General features: G+C 38.9%; 2 protein-coding genes across 7 annotated transcripts in view; one reads left to right on the top strand and one right to left on the bottom strand.

The window, feature by feature from the left end:
• The window catches only part of TMEM104 (transmembrane protein 104), a 69933-nt gene extending 61286 nt beyond the window's left edge, over positions 1-8647 (bottom strand). The window contains exons 1-3 of the mRNA XM_081315856.1: positions 8485-8647; positions 5343-5455; positions 1592-1713 (exon numbers count right to left, since the gene is read on the bottom strand). Coding sequence (XP_081171982.1) covers positions 1592-1713; positions 5343-5387 — 167 coding nt within the window. The 5' untranslated portion in view covers positions 5388-5455; positions 8485-8647. The remainder of the gene's footprint in view (positions 1-1591; positions 1714-5342; positions 5456-8484) is intronic.
• A 161-nt stretch (positions 8648-8808) lies between these two features.
• Positions 8809-20193, top strand: NAT9 (N-acetyltransferase 9). 6 transcript variants are annotated; one of them, XM_081316700.1, is made up of 9 exons: positions 8820-8889; positions 10083-10154; positions 11109-11195; positions 13005-13114; positions 14631-14771; positions 16088-16147; positions 18128-18222; positions 18322-18950; positions 19294-20193. In XM_081316700.1, the coding sequence occupies exons 3-8, from the start codon at positions 11119-11121 to the stop codon at positions 18463-18465; spliced, it is 627 nt and encodes a 208-aa protein (XP_081172826.1). In that variant the 5' UTR covers positions 8820-8889; positions 10083-10154; positions 11109-11118; the 3' UTR covers positions 18466-18950; positions 19294-20193. The 6 variants fall into 6 exon arrangements, with proteins under 6 accessions (XP_081172828.1, XP_081172826.1, XP_081172827.1 ...); XM_081316701.1 differs by having other exon boundaries at positions 8849-8880; positions 10044-10154; XM_081316699.1 differs by lacking the exon at positions 8820-8889 and adding an exon at positions 10323-10420 and having other exon boundaries at positions 10074-10154.
• Positions 20194-23980: the final 3787 nt, after the last annotated feature.

The raw sequence follows: 23980 nt of genomic DNA, 5'->3' as shown, positions 1-23980 counted from the left end.
ATTTTCATTGAAACAATGATTATTGAATATACCACATGTAAAACAGCATTTTCTGCATGTATCAGACTATTCAGAGAACACTTCTTTTATGATATTCAGTATATAACAGTTCAATTCACCAAGAAATCCCAAAGCTATCCTCATGTGTTAGTTGTTTAACAAACCGAAGACATTCAGCTTCCATTAACTTTAATAATAGCAGCTAAGTAAACAACACTAGAAAGCAGGGGTGTCAAACTGCCAGCCTGTGGGCCGGTTTCATCATACTGAAGCCGCGCCCACCCTATTGCCGGCAATGCAAAAAGAGTCACGATACGTCGTGACACATCATGTGATGTGGCGAGTTTGAAACCCATGCTGTAAAGCATTAGAAGCACCTATGTAAAAGTATCCCAGTTGCAATGTATGGCAGTGAAAAGTGGACCATAAAAAAGGCTGAGCGCCAAAGAATTGACGCCTTTGAACTGTGGTGCTGGAGAAGACTCCTGCGAGTCCCTTGGACTGCAAGGCGATCAAACCGGTCAGTTCTAGAGGAGATCAACCCTGACTGCTCTTTAGAAGGCCAGATCCTGAAGCTAAAACTCAAATACTTTGGCCACCTAATGAGGAGGAAGGACTCACTGGAGAAGAGCCTAATGCTGGGAAAGGTTGAGGGCAATAGAAGAAGGGGACGATAGAGAATGAGGTGGCTGGATGGAGTCACTGAAGCAGAAGGTGTGAACTTAAATGGACTCCAGAAGATGGTAGAGGACAGGAAGGCCTGGAGGAACGTTGTCCATAGGGTCGCGATGGGTCGGACACGACTTCGCAGCTAACAACAACAAAAAGTATAGAAAAAATACCTTTGAGACTAGGATACATTTGTTAAAAAACTGTCATTCATAAAATTTAGGAATGACATATAATTTTCAAGGCAATTATATTTTCATATAGTTCCAGTTGGTGAAACACCAGTAGACCTAGGCTGATCTTGGGGGGAGAGGGGAAACAGGTCAAATCTTGTTGTATCTGGACAGGAGAACACCAGGAAATTTCAAGTATATAAATTAAACTGATTTTTTTTTTTAAAAAAGGCAGCAATAACAAAGAACATAGGTGTATCAATGTAATTGCTAAGAATAAAGCTTGAAGGAGGAATTTCTTTTTAAAAAAACATATTATACTTAAAATAAGTGTGTATTTACTGTGCTATTTCAATTTGCCAAAAATCAATTTAAACAAGAATTCAGTCTACTGGCAGCAAAAGGAGGTCACACAGCTGGTTTGTTATCAAAAGACAGAGTTTTTTATTTCTTTCACTATGATCCCCAATTCCACTGTGTGGATCATTTCACTGTTGCTCACGTCTTTTACCAGCTCTACTTTTTTAACCTTAGTTTTAAAGATGTGATTCCACTAGATCCAAAGATGCTGCTGAATTTGATTTACAGAATTAAAGCAGCATGATATTGACCATGCTTGCTGGTGGCCATACTGAAAATATTCAACAAAGAAAGTTGGTGTCCAATGAGCTGCAGCTAATCCCAGGTATATCTCCACACACCTCTTGTTTTAGCCAAATTAACAGAAGTAACATGTAGTAAAATCTTACCTCATAAATCCCAAAAACATTATTAGAATAAGGCTGACAAGCCAACCAGCAGTAGCAAAGGCCTTTGGCATAGTTAAAGCTCCTGTGCCAACTATGAGGTTGAACATGTAAATCAGGCCAACCTGCAATGAGAGAAACTATTTAAATTAGTCCCATCTTTGGGCAAATACAGTAGCAATCTCCATATGTGCAATTCACTCAGGTATTATGACTATGTGATTTCAGAAATCTAATAGCCAATGAAAATAATCTTTGCTAGCTCATATTAACTGTTCCAGTAATAATATTGTTTTATGATACGAAGGGTTTTTTTTCCTCAACTCACGCAGGTGGTTCATTTGGCATAGTATAAGCCTGCAAAGAAATGTTTCAGTCAATGACTTTGCCAAATGCATCTGATGTGCTTAATGGGGCCTGTAGAGCAGTGGGTGGAACTAAATAAGGTCATCATGGACAAAGCAATCTAAATCTGGCTTGCTACCCAGAACTTCCTACTTGCATTAATTCTTACGTTTCCTGCAAGACATTAAAAAAAGATCTCCTTAAAATTAATCAAGGGTTTCCTATAAAATTTATCTAGCAATATATTACTTTTCATTGATATTACTTATCACTATCTTTTCTTTCCATACTTCTGTGCAAGGTAGATTTATTTCTTGAAGCCTGGTCTGCCTATATCTTTGGTAACCTTCTTTCACCTGGGAACCCTCTTCCATCTATTCTAGAACCTACATTTCTTCAGCAGCCAAAACTGCTTAAATCCCACTTGGTTTGCCAACCGTCTTCAGCTCCTTTTTCCAAGTTCAGCAACTTCCTTCCAGGCAGCTTCCTAGCCTATTTCACCTTTCTCCCCCTCCTTATATATGTGAAAATCTTAAATTTGTTTCGCTACCAGCATTTCCCAAATAGTTTGAAGTACAGTTCATATGCTGGGAGGCAATTGACAGGATGGCAAAGAATGCTTGTTTATTCCATTTTGTTAAAAAGGTAAAGGTTCCCACGCACACGCGTGCTAGTCGTTTCCGACTCTAGGGGCCGGTGCTCATCTCCGTTTCAAAGCCGAAGAGCCAGCGCTTGTCCGAGGACGTCTCCGTGGTCATGTGGCCGGCATGACTAGACGCCAAAGGCGCACGGAACACTGTTACCTTCCCACCGTAGTGGTCCCTATTTTTCTACTTGCATTTTTACGTGCTTTCGAACTGCTAGGTGGGCAGAAGCTGGATGAGTAGCAGGCGCTCACTCTGCTACGCCGCACTCGGGATTCGACCTGCCAAACCGCCAAACCAGCCAGACCTTCAGATCGACAAGCTCAGTGTAAACTCTTTCGCAAATTATAAGGAAGCATTCCTATTTAGATTTGAAATAGATCAATAAATTCTCAAGTAGGCTACCTACCCGGATGGTGCTGGTTTGGGGAGCTGTTGCGCATAAAAGCACAGTGTGTTCAGGATGAAGAGAACTAGTTTGGCAGAAAGCCAATTCTGAGCAAGAAATTCATACAGTATAACTAAACATACAACATTTCCTAAAAGCACAATGGCAGAAAAAAAACAAATCCTATAAAATTTACCGTACTTATCTGAACTGTAGGAAACACAAAAAGGGAGAAAAGAAGGGGAAAATAAAAGAAAATATCGTTACTGCCTTCAACTGCTTTATTAGAAATTGTGTGCATAAAGCAGCTCTCTGTATGGAACTCCATCTTCACTGTCAAAATATATTTATTTCTTGTACTACAATATATGGGATTCCTGGGAAAAGAATCCAGTGTATTGTGATTCTCGGTAAGAACAGCTGGAGGGTTGGATCTCCATTTTTCCTGTCACTGTTTGCTTTTTTTAGGCATGCCTCTGTTTTAACCTCATGTCTTGAAGTTTCCTTTGGTTTTAACCTACATTTTGTTAAATTGAAAGCAGATGGAGATTGCGGAACAGGCTTATTACAGTATATGTAATCAGAAGACAACTGTTGGGTGATGCATTGTTTTGATTTGTGGGAAAAATTATTGAACAAGTGCTGCAGAGATAATCTCAACTAAGACTTATGACTTTGGGGAGTGAGATGCAACTATTTGGAAAGATCCCAAATAGTTCAAGGAAATATTTTATTACTAAGAATCAATGGAGGATATGTGATCCTGGATGGATCAGAAATAATAATTGCAGTGGGTTTATGATATATTAGAAGCCATTTGTGGACTTTCTGAGTTAAATATCATAGCAGATATTTAACAGGGGGGTTTGAAATTTTAGCTTGTTGTTGGGATTATCTGTTAACTGCTTTTTTACAGTAGATAGTTGATAGGTCAAATTGGTTGATCGATAATAGATTTTCATATTTGTAATATTTTAATGCCATACAGTAATTTAATAAATAGAGATTTAGAAATTCCTAAACTGAGGACCTGTTTTGCAAGAAGGGAAAAACTATTAAAGTTGAAATATATTTATCAGTAATCAACTGGGAAGACAATGTGTATCTTTGTTACTTTGTCTTTATGCACATTTTTTCTACTTTTCTTTTACTTTTAATTGGTCAATAAAAAGCCCATTATATAGAACATAATGTAAAAGTGCCTTTGCACCTAAAGACCTGACGCATTTCTGAATAAAAGGAATTAAAAAGCTTAGCATTGCTATATTTCCAATTTGGAAATCATGAGTCATAAAGATGATCTCTTGTGGCACACATTATATTTTATCAAATATTGTGTTAACCTGGACTCTGAAATTAATGTCTAATTTACCTTTAAAAACAGATGAAACAATTCTATCAAGCTTATATACCTACTGCCTCTTAAATAAAGCTGAGACACCACCATCAATATTAAGCAAAGATATATCAATGGAAAAATAACATGAAACAAAATATTCCCTTAAAACAAACAATTTTAATACAGGTAGTCCTTGACTTACAAGCACAAATGAGCCCAGAATTTAGGTTGCTAAGTAAGAAATTTGTTAAGTGAGTTTTGCCCCATTTTACGACTTTTCTTGCCACATTTGTTAATCACTGCAGTTGTTAAATTAGTAATACAGTTGTTAAGTGAATCTGGCTTCCCCATTGACGTTGCTTGTCAGAAGGTTGCAAAAGGTGATCACATGATTCCGGAACACTGCAATCAACATAAATAGGAACCAGTTGTCAAGCATCCAAATATAAATCACATGACCATGGAGATGTCATAAGTCATAAGTGTGAAAAATGGTCACAAGTCACTTTGTTCAGTGCTGTTGTAACTTTGAATTGTCACTAAACAAACTGTTGTAAGTTGAGGACAACCTGTAATTAACGATTTTCACTACATTTTTGTTATTATGGAAGCAGGAAGCATGTTATGTCAGCAGGAAGCATTGTTAAATTTCTTTTAAAAACTTGCCTGAATTCTGCAAAGAATATCGACTTGTTTATTTATAATTTGTTTCTATACCCTTTGGCACTCAAAAATTTATTAAAAAGGCACTATACACTAATGCTTTCTTTAAATTTGAATTTATACGAAATATAGATATAATCATTTACTATTTTCAAATCCTTTCCTAGGTCAACTACAATGAGGTGCGAAAAGATCAAAACAATATTCAGTATCAAAACCCAATTTAGAAATTAGCTGTAATGTGGTCCATAATTTGGAGAAAAGAAAAAACAACCACAATAAATTACCCTATACAAAATTACAAGTTTTCATGCTAATAATACAGGACTAAACATAAACATACATTAAGTGAATATACCAATGCTACGCACTCACATAAGGAGAGTAGAGCTCCCCTGTATCAGTAATGCTTCCAGCCATATTGAAAAGAATTTAAGGACTCGAGACAAGATATGTTGTCAGTCTTATTTGTTCCAGTCACTATTAACCTGAAAAACACAAAACAGTTAACTTTTTTACAAAGTTACTTACAATTATTAAGAACTTAATCTACTACGTAACAAATTTTACTGAACTAAAGATAGTATCAGAGACTTCAAATTAAACATCTAGAGTTTAACCAATCCAAATATCATTAATTTCCATGCCATGGCTTTATTAAACAACTCTAAGATTTTCTCTGCTTGAAATTGGATAGCTGTAAGTCAAAGGCACTCTTGTCCTTAATTGTTAGTTCCTATTGTTGGGTCTATATCATAGGGCAGCACTTACATTATTTCAAGGGGAAGCTAATGATGAGATCATAGTAATATATGTAATTACTTCATAATAGAAAATTCTATGAAGTAAAGAGAAAGTAAAACCTGTTGGGCAAAACATTTTCTACAGGATAAAGTGTATTTACTGGATTTATATCCCATCTTTCTGTAATCCAAAAAAGCACAAATGTGACTTCAAAATATCTAGATATAACTCCTTAATTGGACTGTTGCAAGATTCAACAGATTAACTCTATTTCTGACCAAAGACAAAAGATTAATAAATCCCAAAGACCTTAATGCAAAGTACTGTTTCCCTCATCAGAAAATTGTTTTGCTCAAATGCATGTTTAAAAACTTCCAAAATGTCTCAGAAATCAAACTGAAAGGAATCCAACTTTTTTTGTTAACAGACCATCCTACCAAATAGACACAACTTATATGGGATATAATCAGATTTTGTTTTTAAAAATGTATTATTTATTCCTAATTGTCAGTTTTACATATTTCATAATGGAAATCTCATTTGCCAATATTCTCGTTTTGAAATGTAGCCTAAGAAATATTGAATCATTCCAAAATCCATTATAAATATTTTCCAACTTATAGCAAAGATTGCTTAACATCATTAAAGGTACTAGAATCCCATTACCATTCTCATTCAAATTGATCTTTCATTATTAAAACAAGTTTATCAATGGTGGAGAGATTGCAACAATCAATACTGCAATTACAGGTACTGTAAGGATAAATGAGAAGTAATGAATACTGTATTCATTGTGGGGAGCAGGATTGGCATGTCAGAGGAAAGTTGGCCAATGACAGCACTACTCATCTAATTCTGCTTTTATCCCATTTTTCTTTCTTTGCAGTGATATTAATGCTGAAGTACTGCTATACGATTCTTTAAGCTTTAATAACTAACAGGAATTATTTCTCACCTCTATTCATTACGCTTACATGTTACTTTAGCTCTTGGGAAAAAATGTATTGCCTTTCCAATAACCTTTCAACCTACCTCAGTCATGAACTAAATAAGTAAGGCTATCATTTTGGATTAGAAAAGGTAGGTATAGAGACAGAATGGCAGTAGGAGTTTATGTTCAAGTCAGATTCAGTGTATACTTCACTACACAAACACAATAAAATAGATTTCCTGACCATCTTATTCTGAAGACACTGATGTTCTCATCTTAGTCTCACTGCATGGAGAACAATGACATTTTTTGTGCCAGGCAATAAATTAGATCCAATGTAGTCTAATGCTACGCTGTTCTTATTCAACCCCAAGGTGTAGCAGCTTGAAAGGGAGCTTTTGTCAGTCAGGAAATAAGTCAGGAAGAGTGAATGAAGACTTAGGCTATTAGGAAGTAAAGCTTTGTTTGAACTCTCCTCTGGATGACTTTTTTTTTAAACTATTCAGCAACAAAAAATCCCTCATACGGGTTTAAAGAGCTACCTTTAAAGCTAATAAGAAGAGAGGGCAGAATGTATATCCGCTCCCGGAAAAGTAACAGGGAGAAAAGACTTTCTTTTGAAAGCACACTTGCTAGTAGATTCTTACTGCATCAATTGTCCAATCAAGAAATTAGGCTGACAAGATTCTGCATGGAACAGAGGCTGGACTAGATGACCTCTGAGCTTCTTTCTATCATTTATGACTCTATGTAAAACAGACAGTTCATAAGTGAATTTTGCTCCATTTTATGATCTTTCTTGCTATAGTGGTTAAGTGATCCTTTGTTAAGTGAATCTGGCTTTCCCATTGACTTTGCTTGTCAGAAGATTGCAAAAGGTGATCACATGACCCCAGGACACAGTGACTATCATAAATGAGTCAGTTGCCAAGCATCTGAATTTTGATCATGTGACCATGGGGATGCTGCAACAGTCGTTAAGTGTGAAAAATAGTCATAAGTCACTTTTTCAGTGCCACTGTAACTTTGAACAGTCACTAAACGAACTGTTGTTAAGTCAAGGATTACCTGTATGGTACACACAGAACATCAGCTCCTATTTTAAACCCATTACCCCTTGATCATACGGAATCAAATTGGACAATCTTTCTATAACATTGACATAGAGCCAGCTCATAAATCAGCAATGAATTTATCTTGAATCCAGGACCATAAATACAGACTCACTCCAATGTTTTTTTCACTTCACCCTGTACTTCCTAAATCCGTAATTATATACAATTAAATTTAACAATTAATTCTAACTTTAGGAATGTTATTCAGAGTATGGATTTGGGAAAGGCAATACCGCATAAAGCTGTGATTAACCAGCACCTTAGTCTCCTTGCTTATTGTTTGCTTATTATACAGCATTGCACACTTTTCCTAGATTACATCCTTCGGAGGCTTACGATCAGCACGCCTTTCAAACAAACTGGGGCAGTTTGAACTGTAACCACATGCACACGCGTGTCTGCCCCTGAAACGATGCTGACGACCGTCCTAACACGAAATCGCCTCCCCTCCCGTTAGCAACGCCCAAAGCGAATTTCACGGGACTTTAGTCATCCTCTACACGGGCTCTTTCGAAACGCACTTCAGAGCTGCATTCCCTGCCGTTAGAAAGCCAAATAAAACCTCTGCCAGAGCTGCTCCGGGCATGCCACGTCCCTCGGGCTCGCCCAACCGCGGCTTCCTCTTTCCCATTCTGCCTCCCAGGGCTGCGGCTTCGCCATGCCGCAATGCCTGCCATCCCGCAAACCACCACGAAACCTCCTTCCTTATCTCTAAAAAAACCTTTACCAGTAACAACCACAAGCCCAGAGAAAACCAAGGTAGAGGTTGCAGCCACAACTCCAAGCCGGCTTCCCTCATGCTGAGCCCAGGGAAGTAAAGCCACGGACAGCGCATGCGCACCTCCGGCTAAAAAAAGGGGTCACTTCAACGACTACGGAAAGCAACAACCCGGACTACAGCTGTTCGAGCCGCTTCCTACGTCAATCGAGCAGCCTCTGGAGCAGGAGATCGCGAGGCGGATTGAGCCTCAACGGCTACCGTAATGTTCAGTTAAGGGAGGAAGGGCCTTACAACTGCGCAAGCGTGGAGATCGAGGAATTGAGAGATCGCGGGAAATGCGCCCTTGTCACCTGTTGCCTTTCGGTGTTGCGGCAGACGGTGCTGGCGTGGGCAACGGAGCGGGTGGGCTTCGTATCCTTTCGTGGCTTTTCCTCTCCTTCCTTTAGGAACTTAGATATTAAAGACCCAGCTCGAAGCACACTTAGGAAGGGAACGGTCATCGAAACTCAGTGGGGCGCTATCTTTCTCTATGACTTAAACCAGGGCTCTTCAAACTTGGCCCTTTAATGACTTGTGGACTTCAACTCCCAGAATTCCTCAGCCAGGCACGCCTGGCTGAGGAATTCTGGGAGTTGAAGTCCACAAGTCATAAAAGGGCCGAGTTTGAAGACCCCCTAACTTAAACAGTGAAAGGTACGGTCGGCAGCACGCAAGTCTAACATACAGTTGGCCAGTTTGTGACTCAGATGATTGATTGATTATGTACAAGCAAACTTGTACGAAATGGTATAGTGTCTTCTGCTTGAGCAGGGGATTGGACTAGAAGACCTCCAAGATCCCTTCCAGCTCTATTCTTATTGAGGCATCAAACACATAGACAAGATTTTCTCCATGAGGATGTGTTGGATAATTTGAGCTGTGGTTCATCTATACCTTACAAAATCAGAATAGTGCAAGCCATGGCATTCCCTGTGACACTACATGAAAGCAAAAATTGGACTTTGAAGAAGCTGGTTAGGAAGAGTATTGATGCCTTTGAACTTTGGTGGAGAGAGAATTCTGAGAATACTGTGGACAGTCAAGAAAATAAATCAATGGATCATTGAGCAAATAATTCTCTGAGGTGCAAATGACAAGGCTCAAATTATCCTACTGCAGACTTGTAAAGACCCAGAAATATGAAAAAAAGCTCTAATGCTGGGAAAGGTAGGGGGAAAAAAGAGAGTAACCAGCATTACAGTGGCAATGAGTGCACCATTGGGAAATTTAAAGAACAGGTGGTACTAGGAGTCAGAAATGATTTCGTGGCAAATAATCATTTGTGCCTCGAGTGAGAAGACTGGTTTGATTTGTTTGATGATCCATTGATTTGTTTACTTGTCTGCTCATAGTGTTCTCAGGAGTGTTGTCCAACACTAATGGCTCAAAAGTTTCAATAATCTTCCTATGTTGTTTCTTCAACATTCAAAATCAGAAACTGGGGGAGCTTATTTAACCAGCAGCTAAAAATCTAAGCTTAGAATTAGCTTGATCTTTTTTTTTCCTTCTGACCTATTTTTTTCTAGAACTGAAACTCTTAATAGTGGACTTTAACAAGCTCCCAGCCTTCCAGTTGTTCTCCACATTACCTTCATACTCTTCCCATTACTGATTTAACTGTGACTCATCAGTGCTACGTAAGCAGTGGTCATTTTCCATCTAGAAAATATCAATCTACTATTGTCCCTCTCATTTAGTCAATATGTTGTCTGTAAGGATGTAGATATTTGTTTTATAAGAAAAAGTGTGATGGCTTTAAAAAAACAAAACTTTGTTATATCTGTATCTTTTGACATCCCATATAGAGTCCAAAAAGGATTATGATCTTGACTTATCAGAGGACAAACCTATTGAGGCTTTAAAAACAAACAGCCTGACCTGCTTATCAACCACTAGTGCAGGGGTAGGCAACCTTGGCTCTTTTATGACTCATGGACTTCAATTCCCAGAATAGCTACGGTATTCTGCACTAGTGCATATGATGGGGGAAAAGAAAATATCAACTTGATTTTTAGCTTTCTGAGTTAAATGGGGGGGGGAAATCTCTAAATACGCACTCACGCGCGCACACACACCCCTAAAACAAGGATGGAAATATATGGCACTTGAAAGATTTTTGGGTCAGAAAATTCCATATCCATGACTGACATCCAGTGATACATTCATTCTTTTATGTTTTATATCCGGGTATTGTGTGTAAGTTTTAGAACTGTTTTCCAAAGAATACTGTGTACAATGACCTATCCGGATACTGGTTCAGAGTTCTAGATCTTTATTTTGTTTAAGATACTGGATTTTTAAAAGTTAAAAATAATTGAAAAAAATCATAATGGGAATGAAATATTGTAAATTGCCTTTTGTAACATCCATAGAGAATACAGAACTATATAATCCATTAGACAGGCTATTATAATGTACTTTTGTCTCATGACTCACTTATAGGTACATACAGTTTTGTATGTCATAAATTTTTGATTAAGCACACTGTAATACCTATACGAATAAAATAAAATGTTCAGTAAATGTCTTGACTTAATTCTAATACTATCTCTGCTTTGTCAGATTTTATTTCTCACTTATTGTTGTTTCAGAATTCAGACTATGAAGATTAATCAAAACACTGTCCTGCAGGGGGAGAAGGTAGCCCTAGTACCATACATGTCTGCTCATGTACCCAGGTATGCAATAGATAACTTAGTTTGGGTTGGAGTGGGGAGATGGTGATTTGAAAGCTCTGGTTTGAAAATAGATTCATCTTACAAGTTTATGTTAGCTTAGCCATTTCCATTCAAACTCCCACAACAAATTCCCAAAAAAGCTCAGATTTGAAATTTGTGCACAAAATCATTGGACACATAAGAGAAAATATTAATGTATTGTTTAAAATCATTCGTTAATATTTTTTGTCTGAAGAACGACTGATGCAGCAATAAACCATATACAGCTGATTTATTTACCCATTGATTCAGATTCAAAAACAAACATGTTCTTTAGAATGTTCATCTTGTATCTGTAGGCAATTCTTCAAAAAAAAAAGCTGCATATTTTCTGTGACTGACATGCAATCAAAGAAAAATAGATAGGACGAATTAAGGAGTTTCAGACAGATGCAGCATGCATACCCCCTTCTGAATCATCTTATCTCCTTCAAATATAGATTGCTGTATAGGCCAAGTAAACTTTACTGTATTCAGAGGTGCTTACTCCAAAATTAACATACATTGAATTTCATTGTTGATTTTAAAAATTGGAAATTAGAATTGTAAGTAGTAAGAATGAGAATTCTAATGTAGATGCCTACATGTTTATTGTATGCCATTACAACAGAATAAAGGTCTGAAAATAATTTCTGAAAGGAGACTTCGCACTATCAGAGCAAGATCTCATATTTTTCCTAGTCTTTGTCCTAAATTGTATTACTTCCTATCTAGAGCAGTGTTAGGAAACCCAAGCATCATATGGCAGATGCAGCCATTGGCCCTGGTTTTTTCCATTTTTCTAATCTAGGGTCATGCTGTGAAATTCAACAAAATGCCAGTTTCTGTGATAAATATTTATCAGGTGGGTTTTTTTTTGTAAAAATAAGAAAGAAAAGGTACAGCATAATATATTCAGCTTCTCTCCTCTTATCATAGGCAGAAACCCACTTTCTAAAGGTCAAGTATAGGTAGTCCCACGCAAGATAGTTGTTAAGTGAATTTTATGACCTTTCTTGTCACAGTTGTTCAGTGAATCACTGCAGCTATTAAGTTAATAGCATGGTTGTTAAGTGAACCTGGCTTCCCCATTGAATAATAATGATGATGATGAATTTGGAAGGGACCTTGGAGGTCATCTAGTCCAACCCCCTGCTCGGGCAGGAAACCCTATACCATTCCAGACAAATGGCTGTCCAGTCTCTTCTTAAAAACTTCCAGTGTTGGAGCGTTCACAGCTTCTGGAGGCAGGTTGTTTCACTGATTAATTGTTCTGTCAGGAAGTTTCTTCTTAGTTCTAGGTTGCTTCTCTCTTTGGTTAGTTTCCATGTGTTGCTTCTTGTCCTGCCTTCAGGTGCTTTGGAGAATAGCTTGACTTTGTCAGAAGGTCACAAAAGTTGATCACAGGACCCCGGGACACTGCAACCTGTCATAAATATGAGTCAGTTGCCAAGCATTTGAACTTTGATCATGTGACCATGGGGATGCTGCATCGGTTGTAATTATGAAAAAGTCACTTTTTCAGTGTCATTGTAATTTTGAATGGTCACTAAATGAACTGTTGTAAATCGAGGACCATCTGTAAATTCAACCTCTAACTGGAGGAAAGGGCTAGTGTTCAGAATCTGAGATGGCAACTCTTAATCTGAATGGGGGGGGGGGCTATTCAAATGCCTATATGAGTTACATTGTTTCACTAGTTCCTCAAGAGGTGTACTTAACATCATAGCAGCTTATAGTGGCTAATATTCTAAAGAAGCCTATTTACTTTTTCTCGTTTTTTCTGATCAGATACCATGAGTGGATGAAGTCTGAAGAACTACAGCGTCTGACTGCATCTGAGCCACTAAGCCTTGAACAGGAATATGAGATGCAGTGCAGTTGGCGGGAAGATGCAGACAGTGAGATTTCTGAATATTTGGAAAGACCTGGAAATGGGTAGTCTGCACATATGTTGGGTGGTTCATTTCACAAATGTTATTTATCTATTAACCTTATATGCTGCCCATCTTGGCTAGGCTGCTTACAACCCATAAAAGCAACAAGCTAAAACATTAAAACAATAAATATTGACACTAAAATTGACTTTAAAATTAACAGAGATGGCAAGGAAAGGAACAAGATGAACATGGGGAGGAGGTGGGGTCTTACCTCAGTCTGTTAACCTCTTCAGTATGACACACACCCATGACAAGCCCCACAGATAGTTCAAAGTGGCCGTTTTAGACCATTACTACTCCATGTCACAGTTTAAAATTTGCAATTTCATAATTTTCAGTTGTAGAAATGCTTTTTATTTTAACTCAGTTCAATCATGATCAGATGCAAAGCAAAGGGATACTGTAACATAATAGAAAATCTGATTTAAGATGTTTATATTATGGGGCAGGAAATTCTATTACACTTGTTGAAAGGTTTCCGAAGGAATACAGTTTAATTGTTGGTTTGCATCTCTTGTTTGGAGTACAGTTAGGAGACATGATATTAATGTTGATTCCAGTTCTTCCTGGAAAAGCAGTCTCAAAATGAGATGCTAGGACATTTCTATTATACCACAGTGTTGTTAGTCCAAGGACAATATTAATCTGTTAACAGTTTTCTACCATATAACATCTCCCTGAAATCCTTCAAGGAAGTAATCCTGAAGTTCCATGCAGTCATTATGAGAATCTGTTTACTATTTCTACATACCTGTTTATTCCAGGGTGGCCCTAGAATTTGTGAGTTGGGATTTGAAAACACTTTAGAGTAGATATAAGAGAACGAGACAGTGGAGTTAAAGTTTCGAAAACTAAATCATTTATGGAGATCTACAGTTCTTAAATGAGGTTGTACTCCTGTCAAAAACCCAAATGTTCAACCTGATGGCATTCAGGCTAGACGTTTATAACACACTATACATGGTGTTATGTATTTAGAAAGAGATCTCTACTGCTCATACATGAAACAAAAATCTCTTTCAAACATTTGTGCTCAGTGAAATTGGAATCAGAAGGCTGGAAATGTTTTCTGTAATATTGCACAATGCTAAAATGAGTTGCCATCGGGAGTCTGTCAGTGTTTCTTTAGAAAAGTTGTACAAACCAACTGTTTTCTTTGGCTTTTTAACATTAGTTTTATTAAGCTACAGTGCTGATATTTATTTTTATCTGATGTCAATTGATTGCAATATTTCAGAAAAATACCATAAATTGCCCTTAAAAGATATATATTTATGCAAAGTGAGAAGTCTTTAATTCAGTTTTCTATGCCTGCTGAATGTGAAGTGGAGTGCTGGTAAGAAAGTAGAATAGTGGCCAAAGCTAGGTAATATTGCTTCCAGTAATCATAGATATTTACCTTGATTTTATACCTTATGTTTCTTGCAGAGATACATAATTTTTTTTTATTCTGCTACTTTTTTTTTACATTACCCAGAATGCACATTTATAATACTTGATGCTGAACAGTGGTCTAGTCAAAAAGCCACAGAAGAAGACTGTATGGTGGGAGATGTGAACTTGTTCCTTACCAATTCCGAAGATCCAACAGTGGGAGAGATAGAAATCATGATTGCAGGTCATCTAATTGTTTCAAGTGTAGTGCCTTGTCTTCCAGTATTTGTTTTGTTTCTATATCATTTTATTTCCAAACAGAGCCAAGGAGATTTACAGGACCAAAAAAAAGAGAGAGAAGATGAATCTTAAATGCAACAATCACATGCATCAGTTCTTAATAACAATAAAAAAAAATAAAATGAACTTTCATTTTTTTAAAAGTCAAAAAACCTAAATAAACCACAGACATGTTTAAAGGGAGTGTATTTTCATAAATGCCCAAGTACACAAGGATATATTCAAATATTTTATTGACCCAAAATACTGTACCTTTTAGGAGATAGTTTCATTATTTGGGCACTGCCAGTGAGAAAGCTGTACTCCTTTGTAAACCAAAGTCAATGGGGCCTCCCGAATAAAACTTCATGAAGTTGGATCATATTGTTGGAAAAATTCTTTCAAATACTCTTTGACATCTTGGAATAATCTTTTACAGCAACATGCCTTTGCATCTGAAACCTACCAGAATCAGATTGACTACACCAGGGGTAGGCAACCTCGGGCTCTTTTATGACTCATGGACTTCAACTCCCAGAATTCCTGAGCCAGCCAAGCTGGCTCAAGAATTCTGGGAGTTGAAGTCCATGAGTCATAAAAGAGCCGAGGTTGCCTACCCCTGGACTATACTTAGCATTTTATATGAGAAAGAGAGCAGTTTGAAAGAATGGCTTTCAAATATTTTTAGCAGGCCAGTGAAGGTTGTCTAGACCACAGGTCTGCAACCCGCGGCTCCAGAGCCGCATGCGGCTCTTTCAGCCATCTCCTGCGGCTCCCAGTCCTCTGCCATGTGCAGTCCCCCCCAAAAAGTGGGACTAAAAAGTTCAACCAATCAATTCAAATATGCAGGGTAGGTGCATATCTCGCCTTGCCTCCACTCTTCAGTCAAACCCTGTTCTGCACATGCACGCATGTATGCACATGCGCACACATTTTTTGCGGCTCCCAGTTTTTCCTTTTGTGAGGGAACCAGTTCCGAGTGGCTCTTTCACTGTTTCAGGTTGCTGACCCCTGGTCTAGACAGTATTGTTAGTGTTTTGAACCTCTCTCTCCCTCTCCCTCCCCCTCCCCCCCTCCCTCCCCCCTTCTGAGCCCACTTTTTTCTTTGCCAATCTCATGCTTTCCAAAAATACACCTTGTGTAATACCAAAAATGTAGAAAAACTTACATATTTTTCCTAATTGCAAAAAATAGTTTGAGCTAAGATGATTGTGGTGGTGATGGAGACTTTTGTTTTCCGTGACACAACAAACCCCAAAAGAGACCTGTTCCCTCTTTCAGAGCCCAGCTACCGTGGCAGAGGGTTTGGCAAGGAGGCCACTCTCATCATGATGTTTTATGGTAAGAATGCCTAACGTAGAATATGCAAGATCTGATGTTTAGTTGTTACAGTGTGAGATGAACAGAATGAGCAAAGAAATTAAGGAATTTGTATGGGTCAACAAGGGGACCCAGCAGAATTTTCTGAGAGAGCATATAAACAGTTTGAGCAAAAGACCTAATATTAGGAGAATGAGAATTTGTTTCCATGTCACCTTTACTTCAGACCTGTTTGTGACTTCTGTTCAACAACTTCTTTGTGTCTTAAAAATGCCCAAGTGCAATCCAATTGTTTTGAATTAGTGTGATGTACTTACATTCCAGTAGATGTTGAATTTTAGCCTCAAACATGTAAAGTACCTTATGGATGAGTATTGTTTATTTATACTACAAACAATAAAATTTCTATTTGTCTTTTAACAGTAGGAACATTGTACCTTTAGTTAGTTAAGATACGGCATTGGTCACACTGGTGAATGATCTCTGGCGGGCTCAGGACAGGGGTTGTTCCTCTGTCCTAGTCCTATTAGACCTTTCAGCAGCTTTTCATACCATCAACCATGGTATCCTACTGCGGCATCTCAGGGGGCTGGGAGTGGGAGGCACTGTTTTACAGTGGTTCTCCTACCTCCTGGGCCGCTCGCAGTCGGTGTTGACGGGAGGACAGAGGTCCACCCCGAGATCTCTCGTTTGTGGAGTCCCTCAGGGGTCGGTCCTCTCTCCCCTCCTGTTCAACATCTACATGAAGCTGCTGGGTGAGCTCATTCGTGGTTTCGGGGTGGGGTATCACCAGTACGCTGATGATACCCAACTTTTTCATTCCACCCCGACCCAACCCAGTGATGCTCTCACCGTGATGTCCCGTTGCCTGGAGGCGGTCCGGGTTTGGATGGGGAGAAACAGGCTTCGTCTCAATCCTGACAAGACTGAGTGGCTGTTCATCTCGGGCTGACCAGCCTTCTCCATCATTAACAATAGGAGATGAGGTATTACCCCCCCCGTTGATAGGGCTCGCAACTTGGGAGTCCTCCTGGATTCATGGCTCAGTTTGGAAGATTATATAGGAGCCGTGACCAGGGGGGCTTTTGCCCAGATTTGCCTGGTGCGCCAGTTGCGTCCCTATCTGGACCGAGATGCTCTATGTGCAGTCACTCATGCGCTCGTGACCTCCCAGTTAGACTACTGCAATGCCCTCTACATGGGGCTGCCCTTGAGGACCACCCGAAGGCTTCAACTGGTGCAGAATTCAGCCGCGCGAGTTTTGATGGGAGCTTCCCGATACTCCCGTGTAACACCTCTTCTCCGTGAGCTACATTGGCTTCCGGTTGCCCTCCGGGTGAGATTCAAGGTGCTGGTAATGACCTATAAAGCCCTAAATGGCTTGGGTCCGGACTATCTAAGGGAACACCTGCTGCCGGCATCATCTTCCCATCGTCCTGTGCGCCCCCACAGGGAGGGCCTTCTCAGGGTACCGCCGGTTAATGCATGCCGGCGGGTTATTCCCAGGGGAAGGGTGTTCTCTGTGGGTGCACCTGCCCTATGGAACCAACTGCCCACAGAACCTAGGACTGCCCCCGACCTTCACTCATTTCGCCGGGACCTGAAAACCTGGCTCTTCGATCTGTTTGGTCCAGACTATGGGGTTGTTAATTTAACTGGGTTTTAGATTTACTCTTGGGGCTTGAATTTAATTTAATGGTTTTAATTGTTTTTAATTTTTTGTATTCATGGTTTTAACTGCCCTGTAAACCACCCTGAGTCCTACGGGAATAGGGTGGTATACAAATCCAATAAAATAAATAAATAAAATAAATAAATAACCAAGTCAATTATTTATCTGTGTAAGAGGATACTGTTTCTAAGGTGTCAGAGGACCCAGTTGGAGATGCCACAAATTCAGCATAGGAATGCCTACATGCAAAGTTTGTGTTCTGTCATTAGTCTGTAATCATTCCTTTTCAAAATAGAACTCTTTTTCTTAATTATTATCTTGGTCTCTAGGAATTACGCATCTTGGACTCGCCACTTTTGAAGCAAAAATTAAATTGGAAAATGAAACCAGTATTGGCATGTTCAAAAAAATTCACTTTAAAGAGGTATAGTAACTAGAAGCTCTCATACTGTATGTCGAGTCGATATTAAATTGTGTTTTGTTTCGGTGTTTAAAGATAACTTTTATCTTCTGTATTATCTAGGTGGGAGTAAATAGTACCTTCCAAGAAATGACACTGAAGCTGATTATGGATGAACAGGAGAAACAGTGGCTTCTTGAGCAAACTAATGGAGTAATCGAAACAAAATACAGTGCCATGAAACTACAGCACAGTTCTGACAGCTGAGAAGCTATGCTCAATTTGTCTCACATTTAGAAAGATGGCTTTTTATTGTCCAAAATTGGAATCGTGTCCTGAATCCATGGCACTAGTTCTTGCGGAAGAAGAAAATGAAGTGTGACCTCTCCCTTAGAGACTTTTTTTCTAAGGTTATAAACCTCTAGGATAATTACAGCGAACTGCCTCATCTTAGTGAAAGAACTTTCAGCTGAAATCTCATTCGGCTTGCACTGTGTCTGAGCAACAGCTGCTGACAAAACGATGTCGTGAACTTGTTTCTGTTTAATTCAGTGCAAATAGCAAAGTATGGCTGAGCTGCGTTTTGAGCTAAAGAACTGAAAAATACTGTTACAAATAGGTTGAGAGTGCTCCCATTATAATGACTGCATTTTACCAAAAACCCTAACTTACCTTCTGTGATGTTTTCCGATTTCCCAGTCTAGAGCACAGTGTTGGGATTTCCAACCCAGTATTAACCCAGTCCAACACTTGTTGTTGTTGTTGTTAGCTGCGAAGTCGTGTCCGACCCATCGCGACCCTATGGACAACGTTCCTCCAGGCCTTCCTGTCCTCTACCATCTTCTGGAGTCCATTTAAGCTCATGCCTACTGCTTCAGTGACTCCATCCAGCCACTTCATTCTCTGTCGTCCCCTTCTTCTCTTGCCCTCAACCTTTCCCAGCATTAGGCTCTTCTCCAGTGAGTCCTTCCTTCTCATTAGGTGGCCAAAGTATTTGAGTTTTAGCTTCAGGATCTGGCCTTCTAAAGAGCAGTCAGGGTTGATCTCCTCTAGGACTGACCGGTGCAGGGGTTTTTTTAAAAAAAAACACTACAGGGTTTTTTTTTTAAAAAAAAAATTAGAATAGCTAATGTTAATGAAGAGAGCTGACTCTGTCCGCCTGTATATAAATGTTTTATGGGTATTAAACATTACTGATGGTACCATATCTGTACATCTCCTTTAGGGAATCAACCATCCATCAATTCCATTTATCTTACATTTCAGTCCCCCTTCAGAATGATTTCTCAGCTATCAGTGGAACCTGTTCTTCTATAATTTTAATAACATACTTTGTCCATTTTTGAATAAATTTATTTTGTGAAGAAGCTTGTTTAAAAAAGCAAAGATAATTGAAGGTTTTGCTCTGTTTTATCCTCTAGTTTCTCCTATTATCCAACTTTCAAGGTCTCCTTATCATAAAAATACATAGGGATCGTCATTTTCCCATGATAATTTTTTTTAATTAATTCAAGGCTATAATTCCAAATCCCTCTGGCCGTTTATTACTAACTTTTTCTAATCTATATACTAAGCACCCTTTTGCAAATAAATCTAAAAATAACATTTTTGCAATGTTTTTAAAATCAAACATATGCTATCGTCTATGAAGGAGGAGGGAACTCACTGGGGAATATAGTAAAACCTTTCCAATCTGGAGACTTCATGATGGTTGTAAGCTCCATTTTGTAAAACAGATGGATTAGCATCGATAATTTGGGGTGGGAGGGACACTGCATTTGGCAGCACTATTGCATAAAGCTGGGCCTTCAACCTGTTTAATTGTTTTGTCTTTTTACTTTTTTATCAATGATAAGCTACATTGGATGCCACGAACAAGCACAATGACAGGTACGATCCCTTTAAAAAGCATCCAGTAGACCTGGGTATATCCTATGGTTTTCAGTCCCAATTCCAAGTACCTCAGAATAAATTGCTGAGCTTTTGCCTGGAAATATAAACTACAAAATAATAAATAAATTTAAAAAATAGCAGAAATTAGTTTGGGCAGAGTGTTCATATGTCAGATGGCCTGGAATGTGCTGCTGTACTGTTTTGTTCGCACTTTCAAAATGGTGACAATCAGGACCAAGCTTCTGAACTAGAGGCTTGCCTCTTTGTTGAAGCTGGTGAAAGCAGTACAGTCCTTCTGACAATGAATAACACATTTGGCAAAGTGATATCAGCAAAGTGCAAGACGGCAACAATTAACAAAAAGGAGGGCCAGAAGTCATCAGAAGCTACTGTGGCTCTGTTCTTGATGAGATGTGAATGACAGATTTAGCAATATGAAAGTCCACTGATTTTTAGGGAGAAAACAAATGACCTCCAATCGCTTTACATGGAATTAGGCGCTAACAGTGCACTCCTTTGCACATACACTCAGAACTAGTTATAACTATTACTGCAGAGCATACTTCCAGGTTCCTGTGCAGCATTAAAGTGCAGCATTAAATATATTTACTCTGAATGAAATGCTGCTCAGTCAAGGCAGAAAAGTACCATGTTCTAAGCTTCATTGATCAGTTGTTGGTCGTGAAAGTGTCAATGGAAGATGGATTTTCCTTTTATCTGGTCAATGACGTTTTTTCTGTTCTTATTACTTTCTCATCAGGAATATATTCTGCTGCTTCTGTGCCATGATTCTCCACTCTCCCATGTTTTCATAAGAATCCTATAAGAAAGCTTATGCTAGGGAAGAATAATTGGTCAAAAGTCAGTGAACAATGTATGGACCAGGGCTACCCATGTGAAATTGGCTTTTAATCATTAATACACAACCCATTGATGTGGGCCTTCAACCTCTTCAACCAAAACAAGTGTTCACTACGTGTCCCATTTATGATAAATCATCTGTGAGGATTGGGAGTTGCAGGCACCATATTACTGTGGTCTATTCTGAGTGGTTGGTCCAAGCAGTGGTGTCAACTGAGAAGTGGGTCTTTGAACACTGTTTTGGAGTGCCCCCAAAGTGCCCCTTTTAGAGAAATGCCAGCTTTGACTGACAAAGGTCTGTCCTTCAAGCAGATAAGCAGTCTGGGGAGTCCTCCTGGACTCACAACACTTGCTGAAAGAGCACAATGGAAGCCAAAACCAAAACAGCCTTTGGCCAGTTTCTGATGGCATGCCAATTGCAGCCTTAGGTGAAACAGGATGCACTGAGGACGTTCACTGTTGTCATCTCTTTCCTCGGCTAGTGTGGTTTGCTGACCTTGGAGCTGCCTTTGAAGACCACTATGCAGATCCAAAATGTAGAGGCCTACAGTCTTAGGTCATGACTTGTCATGACAACATTGCCATGGTTCCTGTTCTATCATTGTGTTTCTGAATGCAATTCAAGATGCCAACTGCCATCTTTACAATTTTATGCGGCCTGATCTAGATAGCCTTTCTCAGACCGATTCTAACTGCCCAATTTGGATGGCAGAGAACCCCTGCTAAGGTCTTCCCTCTACTGTAAGATGTGATAGGAGAAAAATTGACAATGGTATTGTCTTTGGGAGCTCCCTTCCTAAGGAACAGCCTGCCCTGAGATGACCTAAGGAAGTTGTTAAAACTTGCTGCTTCCAGTGGCCCTTTGGGAAATTTTTGTGGAGTTTCCAACACCAAAACTGATTTTATTGTTTTGTTGTATATTAGTAGCATTTGTGTAACAGCTAGAATCTTTCAGGATCAAGGCAGTAGATAAAGCTCATATTAATAAAGAAATGCAGCAATAAAGGGGGCTGGGGTGTTAATGGGATCCCATGGTATGCTTATTGTTTTGTTTAGACTGGTTATGTGTATTGCTGTGAGTTCTGTTCTGTTTTTATCTGCTGTAAGTCACAACAAATCAGCATTGTGACTTAGCAACCATACACATCCAAGAAATAAATATTTTTAAAGATTTATCTAATGAGTTTATTGTATTGCACATTGCATGTCCTTAAACTTGATTCTACTCTAATGACAGTTGAATTAAGAGAGAATAAATGAAACTTGAATTCCCTTACAGCACAGTGCAATTCATCTGAAATCTGAATGAAATCAAATTTCAGATGAATTACACTGGGCTGAAAGAGAATTCAAGCGTGCTGACGATTGCAGCATACCAACTGCCATGGCAAGAGAAAGAACTAGAAAACTACCACAGGAAAATATTTGAAAGGGGAGGAACCACCCAGAAGCAACTGCTATTCCAACTGCTGAAATTCACATGGGAGCTTTATTGTCAGATTCTGATTTATGTTACTACAAGACAGATTTGTTCTTGTTATAATTGAGTGAATGAGTGAGTATCAAGCTCACTCATTCACTCAATAAAGCTCACATTATAGAGATATAATGTGAATGATGCTGGTGGAAAACAGAGCACATTTCTCTTCCTCTAGGCCAGCTTTAGTTAAAAAAAAAAGGCAGTTTGGTTTTTTTGCAGATCCAGTTCCTTGCTTGTAGGTCACACAACAACCTCTGGATTGTTGCAGAGTTGTTTGTTGATCTCTGGAGCAGCCAGTATTCAACTAGAGAATTCCTGCTGGATCCTCCAGATTCAAAAGCTAGCAACAAAACCACATTCTGGGGCCACAGGATTAAAATACTCTTAGTATTTTATATTGCTCTCGAGAGCAATATAAACCTTTATTAAAACAGTCATTTCCTTTTCTTTCACTGAGGATAAAGAGCCTGTGTTAAGAATCCCTTTAGAATCATCCTCAAGACCTCTGAGAATTTTCCATTGCATCTTTGCATTTTGAACTGACCACCCAAGCTGTTGTACAACTACACTGTCACGTACGGAAACAATCATATGAATGCAGATTCCGAAGAATAGCACAAACTTGCAAGTAAACTATATGAGTAATTGCAAGTGTATGTCATAAGCTAGGCCTGGTAACTTAAGCATGGGATGTCAGCATTTGTATAATTGGCAAATTATCAAGATTTTAACACAAATGGACTGAGAGCTGCCACTTTATTCATTTAAAATATTTATATAGTCACCCATCTTGTAACAAACCCTAGGGTTCTCCATTGTAACCAGAAAAATCAAGCTTAGTTTGATCGCCATAGTGGCTTTACTAGCTACTTTGAGAAGCCTCTGATCTGGACCTTAGCAAATAGAACAGTAATCAGGGTCAGTTGACAAGCCAAAATGCAAATCAAAGTTGAGGAAGATCTAGGCATGGGAGAAATTGGGGAAAAAGTGGACAGAGGTTATTTTTCCATTTGCCAAAATCAGGTGGTATTCTCTGTTGCATATTTAGGATTTTGTACATACAGAACACAGAGTGTTTTGCTCTTTCTCATTTTCTTTTATTCTTTCAGACCACCAAGACAACTTTAATAGCACAGGAGTTTCCATCCCCCATTGACTCAACTCATTAGATCCACCTTTGGACTTTTTCTGTTGGATAGTGGCAGTGTCATCAGTATTATCAAGGATTGCTGAAAAAATATTGGAATAGACCAGTCAATATGGATTTGTTCTAACAGAGCAATAGACTACCGGTAATTGCAGAAACAAAAGGACTAGAACAGATCATTAACCCTGTGACCATAAATGTCAATTCTTAATCAAGATAATGCAAAATGATGACATGGATATTGTGACACCAGAGCACTCTTTTATTTGTTGTCTTGCATGGGAAGGACAGAATTTGCGTAGGGACATCATCATGCATGTTTCATCACTTGCCCTCTTTGGCCTTGCCCAGACACCTATGCATGTGATTTACTGAGGATAACAAATCTCAAAAAAAGAGCT

Source organism: Vipera berus, assembly GCF_964194415.1.
Source record: "Vipera berus genome assembly, chromosome: 2".
In the NCBI taxonomy this organism is placed as follows: Eukaryota; Metazoa; Chordata; class Lepidosauria; order Squamata; family Viperidae; genus Vipera; species Vipera berus.
Note: the sequence above shows the minus strand (reverse complement) of the source record. Positions and strands in the feature narration are given on the sequence as shown.

What these genes read in the sequence shown, in the direction of transcription:
- NAT9 (XM_081316702.1), top strand. Translation starts at nt 11,119, where the DNA reads ATGAAGATTAATCAAAACACTGTCCTGCAGGGGGAGAAGGTAGCCCTA. An exon ending in ATGTCTGCTCATGTACCCAG is followed by an intron (nt 11,196 to 13,004) that starts GTATGCAATAGA and finishes TTTTCTGATCAG; the next exon opens with ATACCATGAGTGGATGAAGT. An exon ending in AAAAAATTCACTTTAAAGAG is followed by an intron (nt 18,223 to 18,321) that starts GTATAGTAACTA and finishes TGTATTATCTAG; the next exon opens with GTGGGAGTAAATAGTACCTT.